Below are 24,881 nucleotides of genomic sequence, written 5' to 3'. Positions count from 1 at the left end.
TGGGTCGGGTTCGGGTTGCACGTTTCAACCTCGCCAACCCGACACAATTGACACTCCTAATTTAATACTAGGAAAAGATAAATATTAAAAGAAAAAGATGTAGAATTGAAGAGTTTGTTAAAAGTTGGTGACTTTGCTTTGTAACTTAAAATAGTTTAGAACATATTATTATATTTTGTGTGGGTTAATTAGTAAAACCAAAATACCTTTGCCGCAAGATAATTGCATTTTGAGCATGGTATTTTTGACTCGTAATCTGAAGACCTCATGTCCCAGCCTAATTGATATTTTTTTACTGCTGAACGTAAAATAATAGCTTTTGTGCAAGGTCGAAATGGTCTTGATGTAGTGGGATCGTCCAATTCATGCGGTATCCAATCCGAAATATAAGTTTGCTTGTGGGATTCCCTCTTCCTAGCTATGGCTGGCACAACAATTCCTCAATCTTAACGAAGTAGTAGTAGTTCTTCCGGAATCCAATGAACAACTATTACTAACCTACTTCTAAATACACCTGTAAACATGCACTTTGTTTGCAGGATTGCAAGATAATGATCTGACTATCAAACCAGTATATTAGATGATAACCTAACAATCAAATTACTCAAATAGCTAAGACGGGTCTCCAAAGGCGACCAACTTAATTATAACCAGGAACGCATTTACCAAACGAAAAGGACAGTAAGCAAAATTTCAAAACAAAACTTAACTTAATATTTTAAACAAAAAACAATAATAACTAACAGATGTTAATCAAAAACTACAGGCATTGTATCTCCCTTTTGTACTTACCTAAGCAAAAACCTTAAATACTATCAAGATCAACAAATTTATACATAAAAAAATCACAATCAAACAAAAAAAATCTTTAAACTTAGCAAAAGTCTATGGTTTTTTTAAGTCTTCTCAAAACTTCATATTACTTTAGGTCAGCTGGTCTCAGTTGGTTTTCTTCTCCTCGGCACTACTGCCCGAGCCCGCAGTCAATGCTACAGCTGCTTCATCCTCATCCTCCCCACCAAATCCAAATTCATTCACTCTCTTTTTGTCTACTGGATAAGCCCATCTTTGATACAAATATATCAAAAATATAACATCTGCAACCACAAAAATCGCAAAAAAAAAAAAAAATAAATAAATAAAAAATTACAACACCACTTAACATGTGAATAAGTAGAAATTTAAATACTTAGCTAGCAGATTTGACCCGTTTACTTACAAACGCGTCAATTTGGTTATCTTTTAGACAAGAATTAGGTCAAACAAGTTGAAAGCCATTAAAAGTGCGCTTTTCATACATAAAACCAAACTTTCGATTCGGGTGTGCATGAAACCAAAAAAACCAAACCGGATTGGCTTTATGTTTTCGGTAAAACCAAACTTTCGATTCGGTCTTGATTTTGCATGTAATAAAACCAAGAAAACCGAATCGGATTTTAAGTAATTTATAATAATTTAATAAATAGGGTAGCCCAAACATTTTAGGCCAAATGCCATAATAATCAACTGATTACTATTTAGCAAAATAATTTAGCCCAAATGGAAAAACCAAAACTGTACCCAAACCAAAAACCGAAATTTTGGTTTTGGTTTGGTTTAAGCCCAGAACCAACCCAAGCACACCCCTACATAAAATCTAAAACAACTTCTGTATTTAAACTTTAAAGTATATACAAATTTTTGAAAACTTGGGAAAAAGATGTTTAGGTCAAGACTGTTTCGACCTGTATGAAAAGGGCCCGTTATGACCCAAACCTGTTACCCAACTTTGCCCAATTATCACTGAATTTAGATCCAAACGTACCATCACGGAAGACAGAAAGGCGATGAAGCATTGGCATTTTGATCACAAATGCAAAGAGATCATCAATAATTGTGTTTAGAAACTTATAAGTCATCTGCCTCCATGGTAAATGAGCAACTGATTTTAGCTTATAATTGATAAATAGCTGTGGGCACATCATAATGAAACCTGCAATAGAATATTAATAATAGATTAAAGTAACTAACATGTTTATGCAGTCCCTTTATTCTAATAAACACAATAGCACAATGACTAGGGGCTTACCGAACATGTATACGCAGCTTGTAAGTGATGAGAGAATCCACGAATACCAGCTTTTGTGGGTTTCATACATGAGTGAATATACAGACGAGCAAGCAACGAGTACAAAAAGTACATATGATAAATACTTCATTGCAAGATCATCGTATTATTTTGTCTTATTTCCAGCATACGTGTCACGATCACTGAATTTAAGTTTAGGTATGCTTCCACTTCGATCAACCTAAAAACAAATTACAAAAAGAGTAAATACTTTAACTAATACACACACACACACACACACACTTCCAAATAATTTAAGAACGGTTAACAACCAATCATTTATTTATTTATTTTATATGTTTGGTATTATTTGAAGGCAGTTTTGTCTTTTTTAAATGTAATTTTGTGATTACATATATGTAATAACACATTTACATATGTGTAATAACCAAATTACATACACGTAAATGTAATCATAAAACTACATACAAAAAAGAACAAAATACCCTCTAATAATACTAAATATAGAAAACAGATAAACAAAATGATTGTTTGCTAAGAGTTCTAAAATTATTTGAACGTTTTCAAATAATCCAATACATATAAACATATACATATGTATATATGTGTGTGTGTTATTTTAATTTGTTATACTGATAGGATAAGATTAATATAGTAAGAAATTTTAAAACAATTAACGGGTACCTCGATGTGCATTGCTTTCCCAATTTTCCAAAACTCGATGCAGACCCCGATTCCGGAACTTGCAAGTATCATCCATGATGTATCGTTGTCTAGCAAGTATAGGAAAATGATGAGCTGGCAAATGAAACTCACGACCACTGATTTTGCAGAAAGTCCTTCCATGGATTTGTTTTTGTTCCAGAATTGTATGTCTGCATTAAGTTAGTCATAGAAATGGTTAACTAAACATTTTAATGTTTACAGAATTGTAGAAAGAATAAATGTTATTTCTGATGTTACCGTTCTTGAAAGCCAAAAAGTCAAATACCGAATGAAGCATTGAGACAAGCATGGTAATTCCCAGGAGATAGGGATTTCCTTCCACAAATACCCTCTGTTGTTATCAATAATAATACAAGTGTTGGGTTATGAAGGCCTTTGGGCCGGTTTTATTAGGAGGCCCAGTTTTGGTTCTTAATTATGTTTAACCCTAATATTGTTTATTATATATATCCCATCATGTAATTGTAATCTTTGTTCTGAGCTAATAAGAAAACCTACTTGCAGCCCGTGGACGTAGGTCCCCTCGCGGGGACCGAACCACGTTAAATTCTTGTGTCGTCTATATTTTCATTTACGCGTGTTTATCGTTGTGCATGTGTGTGTTGTTTCGCTTCCCCGCGCCGCTTTGTTCCTAACAAGTGGCATCAGAGCTTTGGCTTGTTGGACACACGGTTCGTTGCACTGGTAACGATTTCGCAGAAGGTTTTGGTTCGAATCTGTTTTTTGGTGATTAGGGTTGGGTGGGTCCGTCACCGTGAATAACTCTTGGAGGTCGCCTGTTTTTTTATTGGTTCGGTTGAAGGTCAAAAGGTTTTAAGGCTCAAATGTTCATCGGTTTTAAGGGTGATGATATCGCCGAAAAACCGAGAATCTGGTTCGATTGACAAAGGATCCTTGGATGTTGTCGGATGTCGAGACATGTGGTTGGCTTTGTTGTTGCGAAGAGCAGATTTGGTCACCGGGTAGCGTTTTGCGTGCTGGTTTGTTTGGCCGGAAAAGCGTGGCCGGAGCTTCTCTTTTAGCTGCTGCATGTTGACGGTTTCTTGTTACAAGAAGGTGACCTACATGCTTTTGACTTGTTTTTTGTTTTATTTGACCAGTAAGTTTCAAAAGAAGCCCTGGGTGGGTCTTATTTCTACTGGGCTACTTTAAGTTGATGGGCCATTGTTGGTTTTTGGGCCAGCATTTGGATTTTGTGATTTTCTTATTTCAAGACTGGTTGGGCCAAATGTAACAACTTGTTGGGCCGGTTCTTTAGCCTAAACACTGTTTTGGAATTATTTTAAGTTCGTGTTTTGGCGTTATTATCAACCATTATTATTTTAACCCGGTTTTGTGAAGACCATTTAGGTTCGGGTTCAGATTTGTTTGCAAGAGATTAGTCTGAGGTAACTTTATATAGTTTATTTACAGTTAGTTGATTTATCGGTTATTGCAAGAGCAAATCGGTTTATTTGGCAGTCATCTGTTGAACAATCGTCAAGTTTAGGCCCGTGCCCTTGTTGTGTCTGTTCACTGTTTTCGATTTGTTCTCGTTTGTTATTGTTATAACTGAAGACGAGGTGGTTATGATCGGAATGTTGACGGTTATGGATTTTGGTTGATTGGTTTGTCATGTGAACTTGGATATAGTACTGGTGATGGATAAACTTGGAGAAAATGGAACCAGCGGGTGTGCGGGTGTGCTGGTGACGGCATAAATGAAAAAAAAAAATGAGGTTAGTGGCAAGTCATGTAAACTATTGCTCGTTTGGATGATCTTTCGGTTAGGGTTTGAGTTAACTGATCGTGTGTACGGTCATAGAACCCTTGGTACCGCTTGATTTCATGAAAGTTCTACTGTTGTTATAGCTGTTTGCCTGTTAGCTGGTTCGAAACTGTGATTATTACTTCTTGTTCGTTTGGAATTGTAAAGTTATATCTTGTTTGGTGGTGATCAGTGGTACACCATTTGAGAGGTTCAGGATCTCGTGTTGGGTAAAGTTATTTGCCGGGATAGTACGAGTGGGGTTCATCTCATGGAGTGTTGGTGTGGCATGGGTTGGGATAACAGAGACAGTGGGAGCTGGGCATAGTCGACTTGATAGGTTGCGTAGAGGTGAGACATTTTAAGAGTCGATGTCGAAAGGTTTGGAAGTCTGCTTTTTAAGAATGTATATGGGGTTGATGCATTGGGACTCAGTGAAGGCGGTGAAGACTCTTGGGTTCAAGATTCTGGTATGCTTTTTTTTCTTGTTACTCACTTCATTAAAGCATTAGTGAATTTTTTTTTTGTTAAGACTGTTGGAAGATACGATCTCTGTATGACTGTATCGTCGGAAGAAGTGAACCAACTTTTGAGTTATAAGGTCTTGGCTCGCTGAATCGGGTAGAGCTAAGGGGTTTCAGTTTGCAGACATGAAGCCTAGAGCCACGAGGATGTCAGCTTGAGCGTATTCAGAGGTCTGAACATGTTCGGGGTTTTGGTAACAGTGGGAGCACGCAGGTGTGTTCTAGGTTTGTTTCCAAAGGGACGTTGGGTTCGGAGGACCAGGAATCCGAATGTGAAAATCTCTCCTGGTATAGTCTGCTGATTTGGAGAGTGTTTATCCTCTGGAAGTCTTTGAAGCCGGTTGTGTGAGTAAGTGAGGGTCGGTTAAGATTGAGGATGAGTCATTGGCGAGTTTTGTCATGGCTGGGTCTGGGATGACCGGATTGGAGTTCTCGGGAGCTTCAATAGGCCTTTCAGGTAACTGATGAGAAGGGCGGATGCAACCAGGGTGTGGATTGGTAGAAATCTTAGTTTGTTCCTAGAGAACTGGAGGCTTGGAGAACTTCTTTTGTTGAAGTTTTAGCTAGTTCTTGGAACTGGAGGCTTGGTAGATTTCTATTACTGAAGATTACTAGAGTTACTGGATGAATGAGATTGTTATATTTACTTGGATGGCAGGCTAGAATTTATAGCAAGGCCTTCAAGTGGGAGATTGTTGGGTTATGAAGGCCTTTGGGCCGGTTTTATTAGGAGGCCCAGTTTTGGTTCTTAATTATGTTTAACCCTAATATTGTTTATTATATACATCCCATCATGTAATTATAATCTTTGTTCTGAGCTAATAAGAAAACCTACTTGCAGCCCGTGGACGTAGGTCCCCTCGCGGGGACCGAACCACGTTAAATTCTTGTGTCGTCTATATTTTCATTTACGCGTGTTTATCGTTGTGCATGTGTGTGTTGTTTCGCTTCCCCGCGCCGCTTTGTTCCTAACAACAAGTTGTTATATGCATCACGTATATAAAAAAAGAGATATTGTATAAAAAGGTACCATTTCTTAATCGTCGGTTTTGGGTCACAAATCACGTTTTATATTTACTCTAAAGGTCAAACTTTAAAACTCATCCATTTAGAGTCACCATTGTGAGTGCAAAACCAAAAAAAAAAAAACGAACCCAAACAAAAACCAGCTCTTTGGTTTTAGTTTTTAATAAAACATTCAGTTCGATTTTGTGTTCAACTAAAACCAAATAAAACGAAAAAAAACGAACCAAACTTATAGAATTTCATTTTTTAATTTTGAATTTTAAAAGTTAATAAGAATTTAATAAATAGTGTTACTCATATATGTTAGCCCAAATGTATAATAATAAATTAACTATCAACAAAAACATTTAGGCCAAAGTCTAAGGTAAAAAATCAATTAGTTGGACTAATTTCTATATGGCCCAAAATTTCAAGCCAAAAAGTTAAAACCGAAATCAAGCCCATACAAAGAACCCGAAACTGAACGATTTTCAAAAACACAAACCCGAATTCAGTTTTGGTTCGGACTGAGCCTAAAACCGACACAGGCACACCCGAATTCAGTTTTGGTTCGAATTCAGTTAACCGGCTTTCTGGTTCCACCTCATGAAATAAGATCAACAGGTCAGATTATGTCCAATCAAATTTTTTTAAAGTTCATGTTTTTATCAAGAAGGTTAAGAGTCGGTATCCTTTTAACATGCAATTTGCACAAAAAAAGTATATTAAAGGCCAGCGTTGGACCTATGAAACCTTCTTATTGTGAAAGGAAAAGTAGTGCAAATTAAAAGGAAAAAAGTGAATACCTTAAGTTCATCGGCTTCTCCTTCAAGCATACTTCCATAACTGCGATGAATCTGAAACGACTGATCAATCTGCAGAAATAACTGCCATTTAGTCATGCTTATTGGAGCCACTTCTAAATGTAGGGGCAATTCCGTCACAGTATCATTAATTGCTGTAAGTTTATCTCTAAGTAGCAAAAACTCGTTGAAGTAGACAGTAGGATAATAGTTCCCCGTGGTAGGTTCAATATTCATGTCTGTAACACAAGTCAAGAATCTCAAAATCTAATAATTATTTTTTTAGGATAATGAAACTGACAGTTGAATTCATTTAAATAGAGCAGAAAAGGATACAAGGAGCAACATTTGGTGGAATAGAACGTTGTGTGTACCTGCAAAACATTTAAAAGAATTGCCATGTCAGCAAAAAAATTTCATTAGGTTGGAAACTATCAATATATTTACATACTTCGTAAAATCATCAACCAAATTGATAGTGATATTTGGTTTCCAATATGAAATGTATTCAGCAGGACCATCGTCCTTCAAATCAGCTTGAGGTTCTTCAATACCCTGAATGACATATATAATAAAAAAAGTGTCAAGGACCTATAGTAATAATAATAATAATAATAATAATAATAATAATAATAATAATAATAATAATAATAATAATAATAAAGTAGTTGCACAAACCTCAGATACTGAATCATCTTCACTAGTGTCTTTAGAGTTCCCCAACAGGCTCTTCTTTTTGTTTGCTTTTGACTTTGGCAAGTATGTAACAACAGCTACAAATGAAATTAAGTTTCTTTAGAAAATTGTACACAAATAAACACAATTGTTCCAAATAATAATGTAGCTTTTAAGATGACTTGATGAGATGCAAAATATTACAATGTTTCAGTCCAAAGGCAGCCCGAGGTTGGTACTCAGGGTCACTGGGGTCTGCTGGGTACCCTGAACGGGCAAAGAAGACGTGGGCATATAGACTTCCATTATGCTTCAAAGCCTGAAATCAAATACAAGGTTAATTTGAGTGGACATAATTATAAAAACTAACATGTGTTAGCATGTTCCATTTGAGAAATGAGACTAATAATCTTATCTTTTTAGTTATTACCATCCTGATACTATTTATTTGATTATTTAGTAATTAAATAATCAAGTTGGAACAGTCAGTCAAATCAGTTACGTATCTTCAACAAAACTGATTATCGGAGTCCATAAAAGTAGTTGTTTAATCCATCTTTCAAAACTGATTATCTGAGTACAATCAGTTATAATCCCATTCAACAATATGCCTCTTCCTTCTTCACAGAAATGTCATTTTTTGTCATTTTATTTTTTACTTTTGTTAAATTATCAAAATTTAAAAAGCACCGAAACGTGTGAATATGTGATTATTACAAGTTCAAACAGCATAAGCACATCCAGACACTAGGTTCTATAGTTTAATCAGTGATCAATTTCATTGTTCACGTGATTAAAATTATTTAAAGTCACGTAATCACTTCGAAAACAAACATCCCCATAGTTATGTAAAAGAAAGAGAAAAATGATCAGCCTAATAACCAAAAACATACAAACTTAATAAGCATGCACAGAAGTTTGATATTCACATTAAAACTCAAAAGAGTCCGTAGGTATTACAGTCAGTACTGCTACAATTATCAGAAAATCAAACAATTTTTTTAAATATCGGCTCACTGTTCATAGAGGTCAAATCAGGAAAAATCATTGATATTATTAAACTATTCAAGTAATAACAAGCATTTATAAAGTCGAAAACAAAATGTCGAGCAGCGTAATATTAATGAGACTGAAGCCTCAAATGTTCCAGGAATAATTTAGTACCTCAGATGGATAATACTTCAAAGAAAGAATCCTGGTGCTCTCTGGCCCCCACACCGCATAAGGTATGTTTGACTCGTGCCATATGAGTGCCTCTTCATTCCCAAAGTCATTAAACTTGTCATGTTCAGAAAGATAAAACCACATATCCTGGAAACAATATGCATAGCAGAATAACTATAAGCCAATATACAAAAATAAAAAACCAAACAAGAAACTTGCATATTAAATAACAACTACATGAGTTCAATAATATTCTTCTAGACTTAGATTAGAGGTTTGGCAGGCATGGAAACTTGAAGAATCACTTAAATCATGTTGGGTTCATCAACTCTTGGGCTCGGTATGGGTCCGCTTTACTTGAAGACATGTTTTAGGTTTAATGAAGATTGAAGACATGTATTTGGGCTGCTAGAGGTGAGCAATAACCGAACCGTTAACCGGACCGAAATTGACCGATAACCGAATTAACCAAAAAGTGGTTATCAGTTAATTTTTTGTACCCTCAGTTAACTTAACAGAATCGAACCATTCATATTTTCATGCAAAATTAGTTTTTATACCCCCACTTCATGTATACCTCCAATTTATGTATTGATATCTACAATTCTACATTTCATGTATTTTTAAGAAAAGTTTTTAGTCCAAGTTTGATTTTGGTTATTAACTGAAACCAAACCGAAAAACTAACCGAACCAATTAAGCGAAAGCCGATTGGTTGAGAATAATAACTGAACCGAACCGAACCGTACACACCCCTAGCCGGCCCTATATCTCTTCATTAGTGCCCGTTTATGTTTTGTTGTTCCCTAAGCCAAAAACCCTAGACTAGTCTCTACATATTGCAATCCTTATAGTTGTAATCTCTCATCACGAGAGTAGATAGCATAAAACAACAACAAACTCCTGGTTGCAGCCCGTGGGCGTTGGTCTATCTTAAACCGAACCACGTGTCTATTTCATAAACAAAACCAAGATCCTAAGAAATCACACTAGACAAATTCAAAGTATCCTTTGGTAGAGTTAATAATAATTCCCTAGTCTATCATTAGTATTTTATAAGCAAAATTAACAAGTACCTAACTACATACACAAGCATACAACATCACCATCACTCATTCACTTGTTACTTAAGATACAAGAAGTCAACCTAATAATAATCATAAAACTAAAAAATATACTCAATTAGGTTAACGTATAACACAACCGATCCTAATTCACAATCCAACTGATTAACACTATGAATGAATGAGGAGCAACAACCATACCAGAGATTGAGATTTGTGGAAGAGATTGGAGATATGAAGAGCGGGATCGGAGGCTTTAGGTTTATTGGAAGAGGAGGAGGAGAAGAACTTGGAGGCGAAGCAAAGTAATAGATGACAGCTATTCTTATTATTCCGGTAACCATCTGCCCTGGACCTTGCTGTTGCTGTCTGTCTCCTCCGTCCACCACCGGCTGCGCCATCTTAGTGTGTGGGATGCAATCTGCAATAGCAACCAACGCGTTACAGTGATGTGATGATATAATATGCGTTCTGAGTTTGTTACCGTGGTGGACTCACCACGTCACTTTGTTTCTGATGATAATAATAATAATAATAATAATAATAATAATAATAATAAATATCTATATCTAAGTTACCAATTTTGACGGTATAATATATGTATATTAACTTTTTGACGTTTTATCTCAAATACAATTTGGTTATATGTTTCCCTTACTCTAGGATTTTAGGCATTTGCAAGACATTTTGGGCCTAACAGTGGATTGACTCTATGGCTCTTTGAGTAATATGTTGGTGTATTAGGGAGTTACCTTTTCAAGACTCTCTTATGCTAATTATTTATGACTGGAATAAGAGACTCTATGCTTAACTTTCCAGGCCATAACCAAGTTGGGGTTAATGTCTTTATTTGAGGGTAATCATGCTTGGTTTCCCGAGTTCGTAGTCTTTGATGTATCTTTGCATTTAGAATTCTAAATAACAAGTTGGTACCTAGATGGTTAAGAAATTCAACATCAACAAAAATATAGGTGAAATGCAATTCATGAGATTATAAGATCATGTGTAGTCATAATGCCCCTCCCCTAGGCATTATGCGTCACGTGACGTTTAGTCAGAGTTATGGTTTTTATAAAAAGATGGTGTAGTCTTAACTTTCCATCCTTGTGGCGTTATGTGCTACGTGGCGTCCAGTCACTTTTTTTTTTATTGCTTCAATTATTTTAGTAATCTAATAATATTATTACTTTTACAATGAATATTAAACTGTGTGGGTTTAAAATTACAATAAAACATATGGTTTGGATTTAAAATTACAATAAAAAATGATGTGGGTAATAAAAAATATAAAGTCTATAAAAGGCCCTACACCATAGTCATCAGCTCCTCATCTCGTCCTCTTCAATTCGCCGGCCACTTAATTCCGGTGACTGGCATTTTAACCGGCGATCCCGTTCCCCTAAGCCACCCACCACCACCACCATTTTTATGTTTCTCCTTCTTCTCCGATCTGTAACTCACCCACCGCCACCATAACAATACCATAAACATAAACCAACTCTTAAACGGTCAGATTTGTTTGTGTAGAAAACGGATAGATTTGTTTGATATGCGTGCCTTTTTTAAGCGTTTTGTAGAAAACGCTGTTAAAAAACGAAGACCCAAAACGCCGAGGGGGGCGGTGTGCCCCCGGCGTTATAGGCCAAAAATCCGGCATAACGCGGCGACTACGCATGGTCTAATATTTATAACCGGGTCATGGAGTAAACATTCAATGTCAGGAAGAAAACTCAAACCAACTATTTTTAATGTGAGGCAAAGGTTTAGAGTAACAGAGTTGATGGGGTGGAAATTTTCCTTTTTTACTTTATTCTCAACCGATGATGAATTAACAGCAGTTGTGTTACAATTCGGGAAAAGTATTAAGGGGGCTTTGGGTAATACGAATGTGCCTTAGGTTGTGCAAATTAAAACTGTTAACACAAGGAAACGAGTTGGCGTCGAGTGTAGGTTTGAAATGTCTAATCTATGGCTTCCCAACACAAATGTTAGCCCATTAGTGTCAGAATGAATATACGGAGATGGTGATCATGGACTCGCTATTGATATGAAAATATATAGAGGGGGTGCGAGGTTCTCATTTGGAGTTAGTGACCAGAAGATGTTTCACAGTTAAGGTATTTTAAAGAAAGTGAAGAAAAGGTAAATTAACAACGTGTTCACTAAATATTTGTATAGATATCACACAGATCGCATACTTGGTTTTGAGTTTCGATTGGATGGTAGTTATGTTAAATGGTTCGATAAAGATTGGTGAAAGTGACCATTCGAAGAAGTGATTAAGATTTGGGGTCCCGAAATAATGACCATAATGGGTTCCGACATAGGCTGATTGAAGAAATCGCTAGTAGTTTTACACCAGTGGTTATGTAATCCATAAAAGGGGCCCGTTCCACACTTCCACTCAAGTGTGCAAATATGAAAAGATATAGCCTCTTTAAGGAGATATTCCCCATTCAATGGGAATATGTGTAATGACATCCATCGATTAAGACGAAATTTGGTAGATATAAAACCAACCTTGCGGAAGAGCTGCCTTTGGTACATATTTAATAAGGTCTTCTTTTGCTTGTATCCAACGATTGCCTGTGCAAAGTTCTTCGTAAGACATGTCAAGGTGATCGAAAAGGACTGGAAATGACTGGAAATAATATCTTCATATGATAAGTATAACTAATTCAAAAATCTCAAGGTTAAAGTGAGAGTAAATAACCGTTGTGGTGGTGCCATTTCATGATAGCCCCATAGTTTAATGATGTTATAGTATACAATCACACTGAGTGTATACATGGGTGTATTATGAGGTTCTCAATCTGTGACATGGATGTAATATGATGGTTCTCAATTTTAATGTGGATCCAAGCCCCTCATCCGGGCTTCCTTTCGCTTATTGTGAAGGAGCATTGATATTCTATTCCCATTACGGAGGATGTATGCATATGGAGTCCAATTTAGTGGGAAACATATAAGTAATGAGTCTCTTAGAAGGGTTGTATCCCATTTAGGGGGAAATGTAAATAATGAGCCCCTTAAAAGGGGTTGTATCCCATCCAGGGGAAATGTAAAATGAGCCTCTTATAAGGGGCTATACTCCATCTGGAGATAAATATAAGTAATGAACATCTTAGAATGGGCTATTTTTCATGCAAGTAATGGTCGGCTGATTATGTTTGTTAGTCATAAATATAAAAGCATAATTACTTCTAATGTATGCTAGAAGTCTTCAAAATAATCCTATTACGTGACAATGCCTCTGTTCATTCCATGATCACCTTGATGTCTTTTATCTTGGCTATTTGAATAATCAATCTTCGAATAATAAATGTGGTCGCTTTTAATGAATTTCACGAGCCTTCAAGATAAATTCATTATGCAAGAATGTCTTCATAACACGGATACAACAGGTGGGCCCTTTTTGGTAGCCTCATTTTTAAGAATTTTAAAGTAAATAATTTAGAGAGATGCATGTGAATCTAGAACCTCTTATAGTAAAATCATTTTAAAGGATGTTAAAGAGTGATTTTTAGAACCTGTCGCCGATGATTCATGGTAACCCCAATGTTTTATGAAGAGCCTCGTGAGGAGCTAAAGAAGGTGTTTTGTTATGGATGGTATTGTATTATGCTTTGAAAGGACCTCGGGCTTTGTTTTGGAAGGGGTTCGTTTGTTGTTCCGGAAGAGACTCGTGATACTAATGGTTCCACTTTAGATCTAAAGGGAGAGCATGGATCTTCTTTGGATATGAGGAAAACTGGATCTATTGAACCGAAGTGATACCCAGGAAATGCGGATCTGACCATTGTTGGTGGGACACGAAACATGGATCCTACGAATGGCGCCAGTGTTGAGACACCAATTCAACCCGTGTTCAGAATGGACTCGAGTCTCATCATGGAAGGGGGGGGGGGGATCTTCCGGCTCAGATCCATTTCCATCATAACCTTCATCATTTTATCCTTGTGAATAAATATAAGGAGTATGCAAAGAGAATTTAAAGTTAGTGGAATGAGGTCATAGTGAAAGAGAGAAAATGAATATTGTTGGAAAGAATGAGGCCCCCCTAGTAGAAGTGAGAGACTCATATTTATGGAATGTGAGTTGGGCCTTGACCTTAATGGACTGACTCCACTTGGACTTACTTGTATTAGGCCAAACTTGTTGGCCAAATACCAATACAGCTAGCCTAGTTCCGGGGGTAACCTTTTACTTTGGTAATAATTTTATGCTTCTCTGTCGGTGTTGGGTAATTGGTTTTCATTTATTTTTATTTCTGAAAAAAGTTTGATGTCATATTGGTTATTTTTACTTTTAGATATTTTGTTGGTTTTCATAATCCTAAAACTCATTTACGTTGACTTTTAGGTTAAAAGTGATTCGGTTATTACTACAGTTGGTGTTTTTTTTTGTCAAAGACATTGACATCAATATGCTTGCAGGTAAACATTTTTTTTGTTTTGTGTTCACACTGTTATCTCCTCAGTGTTTCTCCACACACCGCCCCGTTCGGGAAAACACCCCTCAATATGTGGTATGTAGCTTTATACGTCGCGTATTGAGCGGTGTTTCCTAAAAAAAACAAAGAAAACAACCAAGAACCCTTTTTTCATCCTCACTCCCAATAAGCCTAAAAAAGAACTAAAGAAAGAGCGATCAATATGAGAGTACGAGTTTAACCATTGTGGAATCATGTGTAGCCGTATGTTAAAAAAAGGTCCTATCATGTGTTTTAGGAGAAAATAATAAAGAACATGGTGTCTTAACGGAAACCACCAGCACCTCCACGAAGCTGGTGTGTACAGCAGTGAAGTTGCCGGAACTCAAATTCGAGCCATCTGGTCTTGGTCACTCTGTTGTAGTTGGGTTTTGGGTCATGTAGTTCCTTCATCATCTTCATCGTTTTCTTGGGTCTCGGTTCTTTACATCATAATAGTAAATATTATATCTTTATATAAGTCGGGATGTTACATATTCTTTTGTAGGTTTAACCAATTCAGGATTCAATTAATTTCATATTCAATCACTATTGAAAATATCACATGATAGAAATTATTAATTCACATAATTTTCCAAAGAGACTTGGATAAATAATGTGTTCTTTAGTTTTATAATTTAAATGGTTTTGGGAATGAGTAGTGACAAAGAATTGTGTAAACATGTGTGCAATATGAACTATTTTTGTTTATGTCATCTAGATGTAAGAAGAAGAAGATGTAGCAGTTGGATGTATGGCAATTTGCTCTTTTGAACATGGACAAGATGTAGCTCAAAGTTGAGAAATTTAAATTTAGCCATCTGACATAAATGGTTCATATTTTGTTACAATTATTCCAATAACTCATCAGATTATCTTTTAACATATTTCTAGGAAGTCCTGCAATATTCACATTTCAAATCTTCAGCTCTGAGCAAGCTAAAACTATACGTCACAAGTGACTTCATAACTCTAGACAATATCAAAACACCATATAAACCTATTACACAGCTGTGACCATCCTAACTTTAGGCTGCTGTTCAGAAAAAAAAAACTAGTTTGGTGCAACTGTGCAAGCATGGTGATGATCACATAACAAATACTATAAGAAGTTCCAACAAAGCTAACGTGGATTGTTTTCTTCAAGGGCCAAATTTGTAATACTTGGATATGATTCCCATTCATTAGTTCCATGAATTAATGGGACTTCGTAAAGATCAGATTGCTCAACCTCTAATGCTAAGCTTCTTGTCTCATTATATGTTTGTTGTTGAGCCCAAGGATGAGTCGTGAACTTCCTCAAGCTATCAAGCTCCATTGCAATCTCTTTCATCGTAGGCCTGTCATGACCTACTAATCTAAGGCATCTCTTTACTAGATCACCAAGTGCTTGCAATTGCTCAAAAGTCCCTTCACGTAAAAGTCTGGGTTCAACAATTTCAAATAAGCGGTTCCCTTTAACTGAGTTGACAAAATATGTAGCTAGATTCTTTTCTTCATTTGTTCTATTAGCACCAATGGGTTTTTTCCCGGTTATGAGTTCTACAAGTACCACTCCAAAGCTATATACGTCACTTTTTTCAGTTAGTTGGCTTGAGTTGAAGTATTCTGGATCTAAATATCCAAGTGTTCCTTGAATAAGAGTAGTTACTTGGTCGTGGTCTAATGGGACCAACCTTGATGCACCAAAATCCAAAATTTTTGCAGTGTAGTTCTCATCTAGCAATATGTTGGTAGACTTGACATCTCTATGTACAATTGGCATAGTAATCTCTGAATGAAGGTATGCAAGTGCACTAGCAGCTTCGGTGGCTACTCTCAGCCGATTCTCCCAAGATAACCAACTCATTCCACCCAATCTATGATGTATGTGATGGAAAAGTGTATTATTTGAAATGAATTCATAAACTAGTATTGGGATTTCCTCTTCTAAGCAACAACCCAAAAGCTTTACCACATTTCGATGAATGACTTGTGTAAGGATCATGACTTCATTGATAAACTGCTCTGCTTGAGTGGTATCCACTAGTTTAGATTTCTTTATTGCAACCACACGTTTATCCAACAGAACCCTCCTATACACAACACCATATGCACCTTTGCCAATAATTTTCTCTTGAGAATAATTATTTGTGGCTTTTCTTAGTTGTTCCGTGCTAAACAAAGTCATTGCCTCGTGAGATCCTTGCAATTTGATCTTTTGTTGTAGTAACACACCCCCATTTTGCTCAAAGAATTTTTCTCGGAGCTTTGTTAGCTTCCTCCTCCTTACACCTATGCATATCCCTGCTATTCCGGACAGTAGTGCTAGCATGCCGCATAACATAGCTATATGTACATGAATGTGCAAACATTTTAATTAATGGTCAATATTTTTGAGTTATAATGAAAACATTTCCTAAACATAGTTAATTGACTGGAAAGAATTACCTATAATGAATATGGTCAATTGGATTTTTGAATCTTTATTACCAACACGTTGACAACCATTTGTTGTGTTTGCTTCACCGAAGAATCTTAACGGGCATGTGCAGTTATAACTTCCTAGAGTATTGGTGCAAATACCATAACATGGGTACTTGTATACATCGTTGCACTCGTTGATGTCTGATAAGCAAAGGAAAATTAAGCGTACTAGTTAAAGAAAACTATTAGCACATGTATATTATGTTAAAATAGAATACCAAATTGTAGCCTTGATATCCGTTTGATTGGCACAATCATCGGATGGGCAGTTGTATGTTTCCTTATTTCATGTAAACTTTTGTGTATATATTTCCTTTGATAGTGAATGACAAATCATCGATCCATTCAATAATCTTCATGGTATCAAAGCCTCTCTAAAAACGCTAGCCTCCATCCAATTTTTTTCCTATTTTTTTCTTGCTCCATTGATTACGATTCAATTGAACAAAAGTCTCTACACTCGGTGTATACCGTGACCGACATCCAACGAAAGGTCAGAGTTCTTGATGGCAAAAAGGTGTCTTACTCGTCATGGGTCAAACTCTTTAAGCTCCATGCTCGGGGTTATGATGTGTTATCTCACATCGATGGCACTGCCCCGCCTGCTCAAACTCATGACTCGTATGAAGAATGGTCCAAGATTGACGCCATAGTCTTACAGTGGATCTACGGAACATTGGAAGACGACCTCTTGGTTCGCATCCTTGTCCCGGAATCCACCGCATTGGAGGCGTGGAACCGATTGAAAGACATTTTTTTGAACAACAAAGGTGCTAGGGCGGCCGCTCTAGAACTTGAATTCAACAACCTCACTCTAAAATCCATGCCATCACTTGAAAGCTACTGTCAAAAATTGAAGATGTTAGGAGACCAACTCACCGATGTCGACTGCCCCGTGAACGACACCCGACTCGTCCTTCAACTGGTCAGGGGTCTTCCCATGGAGTACGACGCCGTCGGATCTATCATCAATCAAACCACTCCAACATGGGAGACGGCTTGCCACATGCTTCACTCCGAACAACAACGCCAAATGGCTCGGGAACTCCTCTCCGCACCAGCCGCTATGGCAACTATCAGGTCCGATTCACAACTGCAAGAAAACCGGTGTACTAATTCTTCCAGGGGCAGCAGACACCATGCTCACTCTCCTCGTGGTGGTGGTCGTGGCGGACGCGGCAAGGAAAACCAATTTTACCGGTAACCCTTGTGCCAATTTCAACCAGTGGCCTATGATGACTGGTCCCATGATGCAACAACCTGGTTGGATCGGTTGGACTCCACCACCAAGTCTGTACCCCACCCAAGCCTGGAACAACTTCCCTCCTTGGGCAAACCCATTTCAACAATGGATGGGTCAACCTTCAAAGTCTAGTAGCAACAAGTCAAACTCTTCACAAAGTTGGCAGCCAAGTAACTTAACTGGTCCTTCTCAATCTCAACAGGCTCCACAAGCAAATGTTGCCACCTTTGATGCAATGGATCCAACCCAACTTGGTCAGGCTTTCCAAGCTACGACTTTAAACCCGCCAACTAATGATGAAGAGTGGAACATGGACACCGGTGCTACAGATCATCTCACTGGTAATCCAGGTATGATTCAAAATCCCTTGTTGTCAAATTCATATGGCTCTATGTTTGTGGGTAATGGGCAGCGTATTCCCATCCTTGGATCGGGTCACCACACCATTAAAAACCCAAACCGACTCTTTTACCTAAAAAATGTCCTTTATACCCCTAATATAATCAAAAACCTGATTTCTGTACAAAAGTTTTCCATTGACAATAATGTTTCTGTTGATTTTGACCCGCATGGTTTTTCTGTGAAGGAATACCCCGAGTGGGAAGATGATCTCCCGCCACAATAGCTCAAGTCAACTCTACCCGTTTACCTACCCGGTTTCGTCTTCAGTTTTCTTGGCTTCTTCAAATAAAGACGTTTGGCATGAACGTTTAGGTCATCCTGGTGGACCCGTTATGGATTTTTTAATTTCCAGTAATTTTATTTCTTGTACTAGACATGGTAAAAGCGCGGTTTGCGCATCTTGTCAACTTTCAAATAATAAACGTTTACCGTTTTCCCTTTCAACGTCATCCACTTTATTACCGTTTGACATAATACATTATGATCTATGGACGTCACCGATCACTACCAGGGTACAAATATTATATGGTGCATATTATATGGTGCTTGTTGATGATTTCACAAATTACACATGGACTTTCCCACTAAATTTTAAATCCAAAACCTATGAAAAATTCACCCAGTTTTACCGATTTATCCAAACCCAATTCAACATGCCTATTAAATCTTTCCAATGTGACTTAGGCGGTGAGTTCGATAATCATCACTTCAAGTCATTTGCCACCACAAACGGCCTTCAGTTCTGGTTCTCATGTCCACATACATCCAAACAAAACGGGAAGTCCGAACGAATGATCCGAAGGCTAAATGAAATCATGCTAGCCCTTCTCAATCATGCTTCTTTACTACCCGAATTTTGGGTCGAAGCTTTACATACGGCTTGCTACCTCCATAACAACCTTCCTTCAAAAACCCGAAAACAACTTACACCCGCACATGCTCTCTACCTAAGAACACCAACTTATGACCATCTACGTGTATTCGGATGTGCTTGCTACCCAAATATGACCGCTACACGTGCCCACAAACTTGGACTCCGATCCAACCTCTGTGTCTTCTTAGGTTATCCCACAAACTACCGCGGTTATCGATGTCTAAACCTCTCTACCGGGAAAGTAATTCTCTCCAGACATGTGGTTTTTGATGAAACCATATTTCCATTCCAAAACCAAAATTCAAACAATCAATCATACAATTTTCTATAAACAGATCCCTCCCCTATATTATTCCAGCAAAGGCCCACCACTTCCCGACCAACAACTCAATCCCCACCAGTTTCACAAAATCAGCCCCTAAACCACTCTCCGCCACCCTATTTACCCTCTTCTCCCACCGCAATACCAACCCGAACCACTCTCCAGAACCCATCCTCAATCCTTCCCAAAGTAACCCTATTACTACTAATACTCACACCATGACAATCCGAGCTAAACACGGAATCTCGAAACCTCGAATCAAAATTAACTTACACACCCACAGTGATGAAAACATTTCTCCCATACCCATATCCCACCTAAAAGCTATGAACGATCCAAAATGGTACGCTGCCATGACCGATGAATATAAGGCTCTTATGGATAACCACACATGGGATCTTGTACCGAGACCCAAGGATATAAATATCATCCGGTGCATGTGGCTGTTTCGTCACAAATTTAACTCTAATGGCACATTACAACGTTATAAAGCTAAATTGGTGGTGAATGGTAAAAGCCAACAGGTCGGCGTTGACTGTGACGAAACTTTTAGCCCGGTGGTTAAACCAACCACAATTCAAATTGTTTTAAGCTTAGCTGTTTCCCGAGGATGGCACATCAATCAGTTAGACGTTAAAAATTCCTTCCTCCATGGTGATTTACAAGAAACCGTTTACATGTTTCAACCCCCGGGTTTTCATGATCCGGCACATCCTAATCTTGTTTGCAGGTTACGCAAATCTCTCTACGGGCTTAAGCAGGCTCCACGATCCTGGTATCAACGGTTTGCTTCATATATTATTCGAAGCGGCTTCAAGAGTGTGGTCACATATACATCTTTATTTATTTACAAAAATGGAAACAACATAGCCTATTTACTTCTTTATGTTGATGATATAAATTTGACCGCATCCAATGAACAGTTACTCAAACAGATTATAACATCTTTGTCCAAGGAATTTGCCATGACCGATCTCGGAAAGCTCCATCACTTCCTTGGCATTAACGTCCAACATCAACAAAATGGTATGTTCTTGTCACAGTCAAACTATGCTTTTGGACATCCTTGAACGTGCCAACATGAGAAACTGTAAACCTGCATCAACACTAGCCAATACATCTTCTAAACTAAGTGCAACTGTTGGTACACTATTATCCGATGGAACCCTATATCGAAGTCTTGCCGGTGCACTACAATACTTAACATTTACACGGCCCGACCTCACATATGCCGTTCAACAATTATGCCTTTTCATGCATGCACCGCGAGAGCCGCATCTTTATTTTCTAAAACGGGTTCTTCGATATCTCAAGAGTACTATTCATCAGGGACTTCACATTATACCCTCTAGATCGTCCAATTTAATTGCATATTCCGATGCCGATTGGGGGGATGCCCCGACTCATGTCGCTTGACATCCGGCTACTGTGTGTTCTTAGGCGATAACCTTGTGTCTTGGTCCTCGAAACGCCAAGCCACCATCTCACGATCCAGCGCGGGGCGTAGCAAACGCAGTCGCTGAAACGAGTTGGCTTCGAAACCTCCTTCTTGAACTATCAGTACCAACTCGCAAAGCAACGGTTGTCTACTGTGATAACATATCCGCTGTCTACCTCTCTGAAAATCCGGTTCAACATCAACGCACAAAGCACGTGGAACTCGACATTCACTTCGTTAGAGAAAAAGTCCAAGTTGGGGACATCCAAGTTCTTTATATCCCAGCCGATTTTCAGTACGCCGATATATTCACGAAGGGGCTTCCTCGCGTTTTATTCACCCACTTCAAAGACAGCCTGCACGTTCGTGATCCTCCCACTTCGTCTGAGGGGGTGTATTAGCACATGTATATTATGTTAAAATAGTATACCAAATTGTAGCCTTGATATCCGTTTGATTGGCACAATCATCGGATGGGCAGTTGTATGTTTCCTTATTTCATGTAAACTTTTGTGTATATATTTCCTTTGATAGTGAATGACAAATCATCGATCCATTCAATAATCTTCAAAAACATACACAACAACATTTGCATAAATAAAAGAATATATTACAAGCCAAAATTATGAATATTATCCCCCACCAAATCTTTTTTATCCATTTAACACTACTTTACTTATTTGTTTTCAACTAGTATCTTCCTTACGCGATGTGACATATGAAGCATGTCTATTTTACTTATTTTTTTTCAACTAGTTATCTTCTTTGCGCGATGTGACATGAAGCATGTCTATTATATGTAAAAAAATGCCTTTAGAACAAAAGGTACCCGTGTAAACAAAAGATAAACCATTAACATGTTAAACATGATTGTGACATTTGTCAATTTTTATTCGTATCCGTATTTGTATTTGTATTCGTTAAACCGACCCGTTGTGTCATTTCAATAAATTCGTGTTTGTCGTTTATCATTTAATATCAATTACGATGATTTATAGTTATTATTCGTTCATTTTCTATTTGCTTAATTCAATTAACGAATCTCCGAGCATGAAAGTCTGTTAAATAATCAAAGTTTAAATCTAACGAGTATAAAACGTAAGAAATCCAAGGATACTAAAGTATAACTAGTTTTAATCAACTTTGCAAAATTATAAAGTTTAAGGTTCAAATGTAAACAAAGTTTAATATAAGTTTATATATATTCCTAAAGTCTAGGGTTTAAATTGAAACTTGTATTTTAAATTTATAATATAATAATAATAATAATAAAAAAACTATCACCCAGCCCCCAGCCCCTTCCCCCTCGCGTTTTTCCGACGGAAGAACGGAGCCATACGGCTACTCGAATGATAACTATTATTATACGAGAACTCAATCAAGTGAAGATGAGAATCCCAGTTTCCACCGAAATCCATGACACATGACCTAAACACTTTATGGTCGTAAATGTCGATCACCTATTTGTTGGAGTGAAATTGGTGAAACTCAAATCACTGGTCCGGAACTTGTTCAAGAAACCACTGATTTAATTGCTCAAATTCGACAAAACCTCATTAACCGAGTACATTGGTACACAATCCCAATTGGAAAGGACCTTATTTGCTTTCACGAGTTTCATGGAATTGTATGGTTTTATGTATTATATAATAACTGTGGGAACTCACAAACTATTAAGTCAGGGGTGTTTGTTTTAGGTCTGAATGAGACCATTAAGACGTATTCGCTCATATCCATACTGATTAAAGTAACACATCTTAATGTTCCGGGACTCCTCTTAATGGTTCAGATAACCGGCATACCCTTTACCCTAACATACAGGTTCGTCAAAAACATTCCCTAGCCCCTTCTTTCACCACCGATCTTCACCTCTGGATCCGTCTACCACCACCGCAACGATTGTGACGATCTTCGACGGCAACGATAGAAGACAATGGTTCAATATTCGGTGACATCAACACCGTACACGACGCGAAGAAGTTGCAGCATTTCGCGACCAGCTACGGTAATTTTATCATCTCAGTTATATCATGGTTTTGAAAGATTCACCATTTCTGTTATTAGACATACAAATGTTAATTATTTTGTGTCTATGTCATGCCTTAATTCTGAACTAAGTACATTTGTTTGATAGAGTAATCAATTTGGTATGAACACCATGTGTTCGACAAAATGCTAATTATTTTGATGCAGCCCGTGTATGTGCAAAAATTCCACATATGTATAAACGATGGATTGATTGATCTGATTCCTCGAACATAATTGTGATTTACCAGTATTCTTTGAACGGTTGTAGTTGAGATTTTGTATCTGCGATTCAACTCAGATGGAAGGTGTAAACGATGTGGATATGGCTACCTTAGACGGGAAATTCTCTTAGGTTTCGGTGAATGTGCTGCCGCCGAAGAGGTTCAGGAAGGTACTGCAAGTCGGAAACACTTGATCGGTTACTATATATTCATTATTTGAAGCCTTTGTATATTTACAACATGATGTTATAGTAGTATTGATGTTTTTATTGTAATTTGTTTCTCAGTGATATTATTTTGGTATGCAATTAGAGTTGTATTGTAGTCTGCATATGTTAATTTTGTGAATTTAGTATTCCTTAGAAAGAAGACGCAATTTGATTTATTAGTTTAAGGTGTTTAGGTTTTGAAATTGGTATGGATTTTGTTCATTCTAGTATAAATCTTGGTTGTTTTGAAGTTTAGACAAGTGTACTGATCAAGTTTAGGTTTTAAAATTGGTAGTTTGTGACAATCTTCTGATTATGGATATGAAACTTGAGCCCCAAATTAGAAAGATTGTGAATGTTTCTTATATCTAATTGAGTTTTCAATTTGATGAAATGCAGATTAAGTTAAACATAAATTATTCACAAGAAGGCAAACTTGTTCTATCTGCCATTTGCAATTTGACATGATGGGTAAAATTATTTTCATATATGGTGAGAGCTGCCCTTTCCTTTATTTGATGGTCATATTTTAGTGTTTGCAGGTAGTAGATTATCAAGATGCATACAAGGTTATAACTTTTGGCTTCTCTTAGATTCTACAAAAGAAATAAGCTAGAGATTGTAAAATGAGAGCCAAATAATTTGGTTGCATTTATGTAATACTGTTGTATATCTCTACTCGAACCAACTCAAACGCTATCGCAACGCGTGGGTGGAAAACCTTGTTTAATTATTTGTGTTAGTGCCTTGGTTAACTATTTTTAAGATGTATTTTGATTGGTTATAATGAAAGTTTGTTTTGACATGTATTTTGATTGGTTATAATGAATGTTTGGTCATATTAAGAATTTTGACTAAATAGATATACTTTAGTTAAACTCCTACTTATCAACGGCTAACAATTTTTTTCGTTTTCTGTTCGGCTTTCCAATGACTGAGCCAACTTGTGTTGTTCTATGAAACTGATATGATTTGATAGCATGGGATACATCCGATACGTAGTTTGTTAACCTTGTCGTCTACAGAAGACTAGTAGTTTGTTAACCTTGTCGTCTACAGAAGACTAGCTGCTATTAAAATGTTGTGAGAATAAAGCTGTGGTAAAAAAGAAGATTTCGGTTACTTGGTCCCATTAGAATATACACCATGTAATTTAGATAATCAATGGTCATAACCCGCTTTTAATTAGGGGCCGGTTTTCTCCACACACTGCTGGTACAGCTGTCATTTCTATCTGCAACCCGAAACCTGAGACTGAATAACTATTAACTTGAACTCAAAAGTACTCATACTCATGAAACCCGAACTTGAATCTAACAATAACTATTAACTTGAACTCAAAAGAACTCATACTCATGAAAGTCCAACCCAAACTAATATGAGCTAGTACCGAGTACTTTTTAATGGTTTCGGGTAAACCCGAATTACACG

At 37.2% G+C, this 24,881-nt stretch overlaps 1 protein-coding gene and 1 pseudogene across 2 annotated transcripts in view; both read right to left on the bottom strand.

Annotated features, from left to right (window-relative positions):
- Positions 1 to 723: 723 nt before the first annotated feature.
- On the bottom strand, positions 724 to 10,177 carry LOC143544467 (uncharacterized; annotated as a pseudogene). Its single transcript, XR_013137258.1, has 12 exons — positions 9,978 to 10,177; positions 8,713 to 8,859; positions 7,753 to 7,867; positions 7,552 to 7,646; positions 7,325 to 7,428; positions 7,210 to 7,247; positions 6,877 to 7,112; positions 3,032 to 3,125; positions 2,753 to 2,943; positions 2,069 to 2,288; positions 1,805 to 1,972; positions 724 to 1,097 (listed from the first exon to the last, which is right to left on the bottom strand). The product of XR_013137258.1 is annotated as an uncharacterized LOC143544467 (transcript).
- Positions 10,178 to 15,315: 5,138 nt separating this feature from the next.
- Positions 15,316 to 24,881, bottom strand: part of LOC143544456 (wall-associated receptor kinase 2-like) — a 148,401-nt gene continuing 138,835 nt past the window's right edge. Inside the window, exons 2-3 of the mRNA XM_077036565.1 lie at positions 16,678 to 16,854; positions 15,316 to 16,575 (exon numbers count right to left, since the gene is read on the bottom strand). Of these exons, the coding sequence (XP_076892680.1) occupies positions 15,371 to 16,575; positions 16,678 to 16,854 (1,382 nt within the window). The 3' untranslated portion in view covers positions 15,316 to 15,370. The remainder of the gene's footprint in view (positions 16,576 to 16,677; positions 16,855 to 24,881) is intronic.

Source organism: Bidens hawaiensis, unplaced genomic scaffold (genome assembly GCF_021521415.1).
Source record: "Bidens hawaiensis isolate Kalapana, Puna unplaced genomic scaffold, B.hawaiensis_p1.1 tig00000888_1, whole genome shotgun sequence".
In the NCBI taxonomy this organism is placed as follows: Eukaryota; Viridiplantae; Streptophyta; class Magnoliopsida; order Asterales; family Asteraceae; genus Bidens; species Bidens hawaiensis.
Note: the sequence above shows the minus strand (reverse complement) of the source record. Positions and strands in the feature narration are given on the sequence as shown.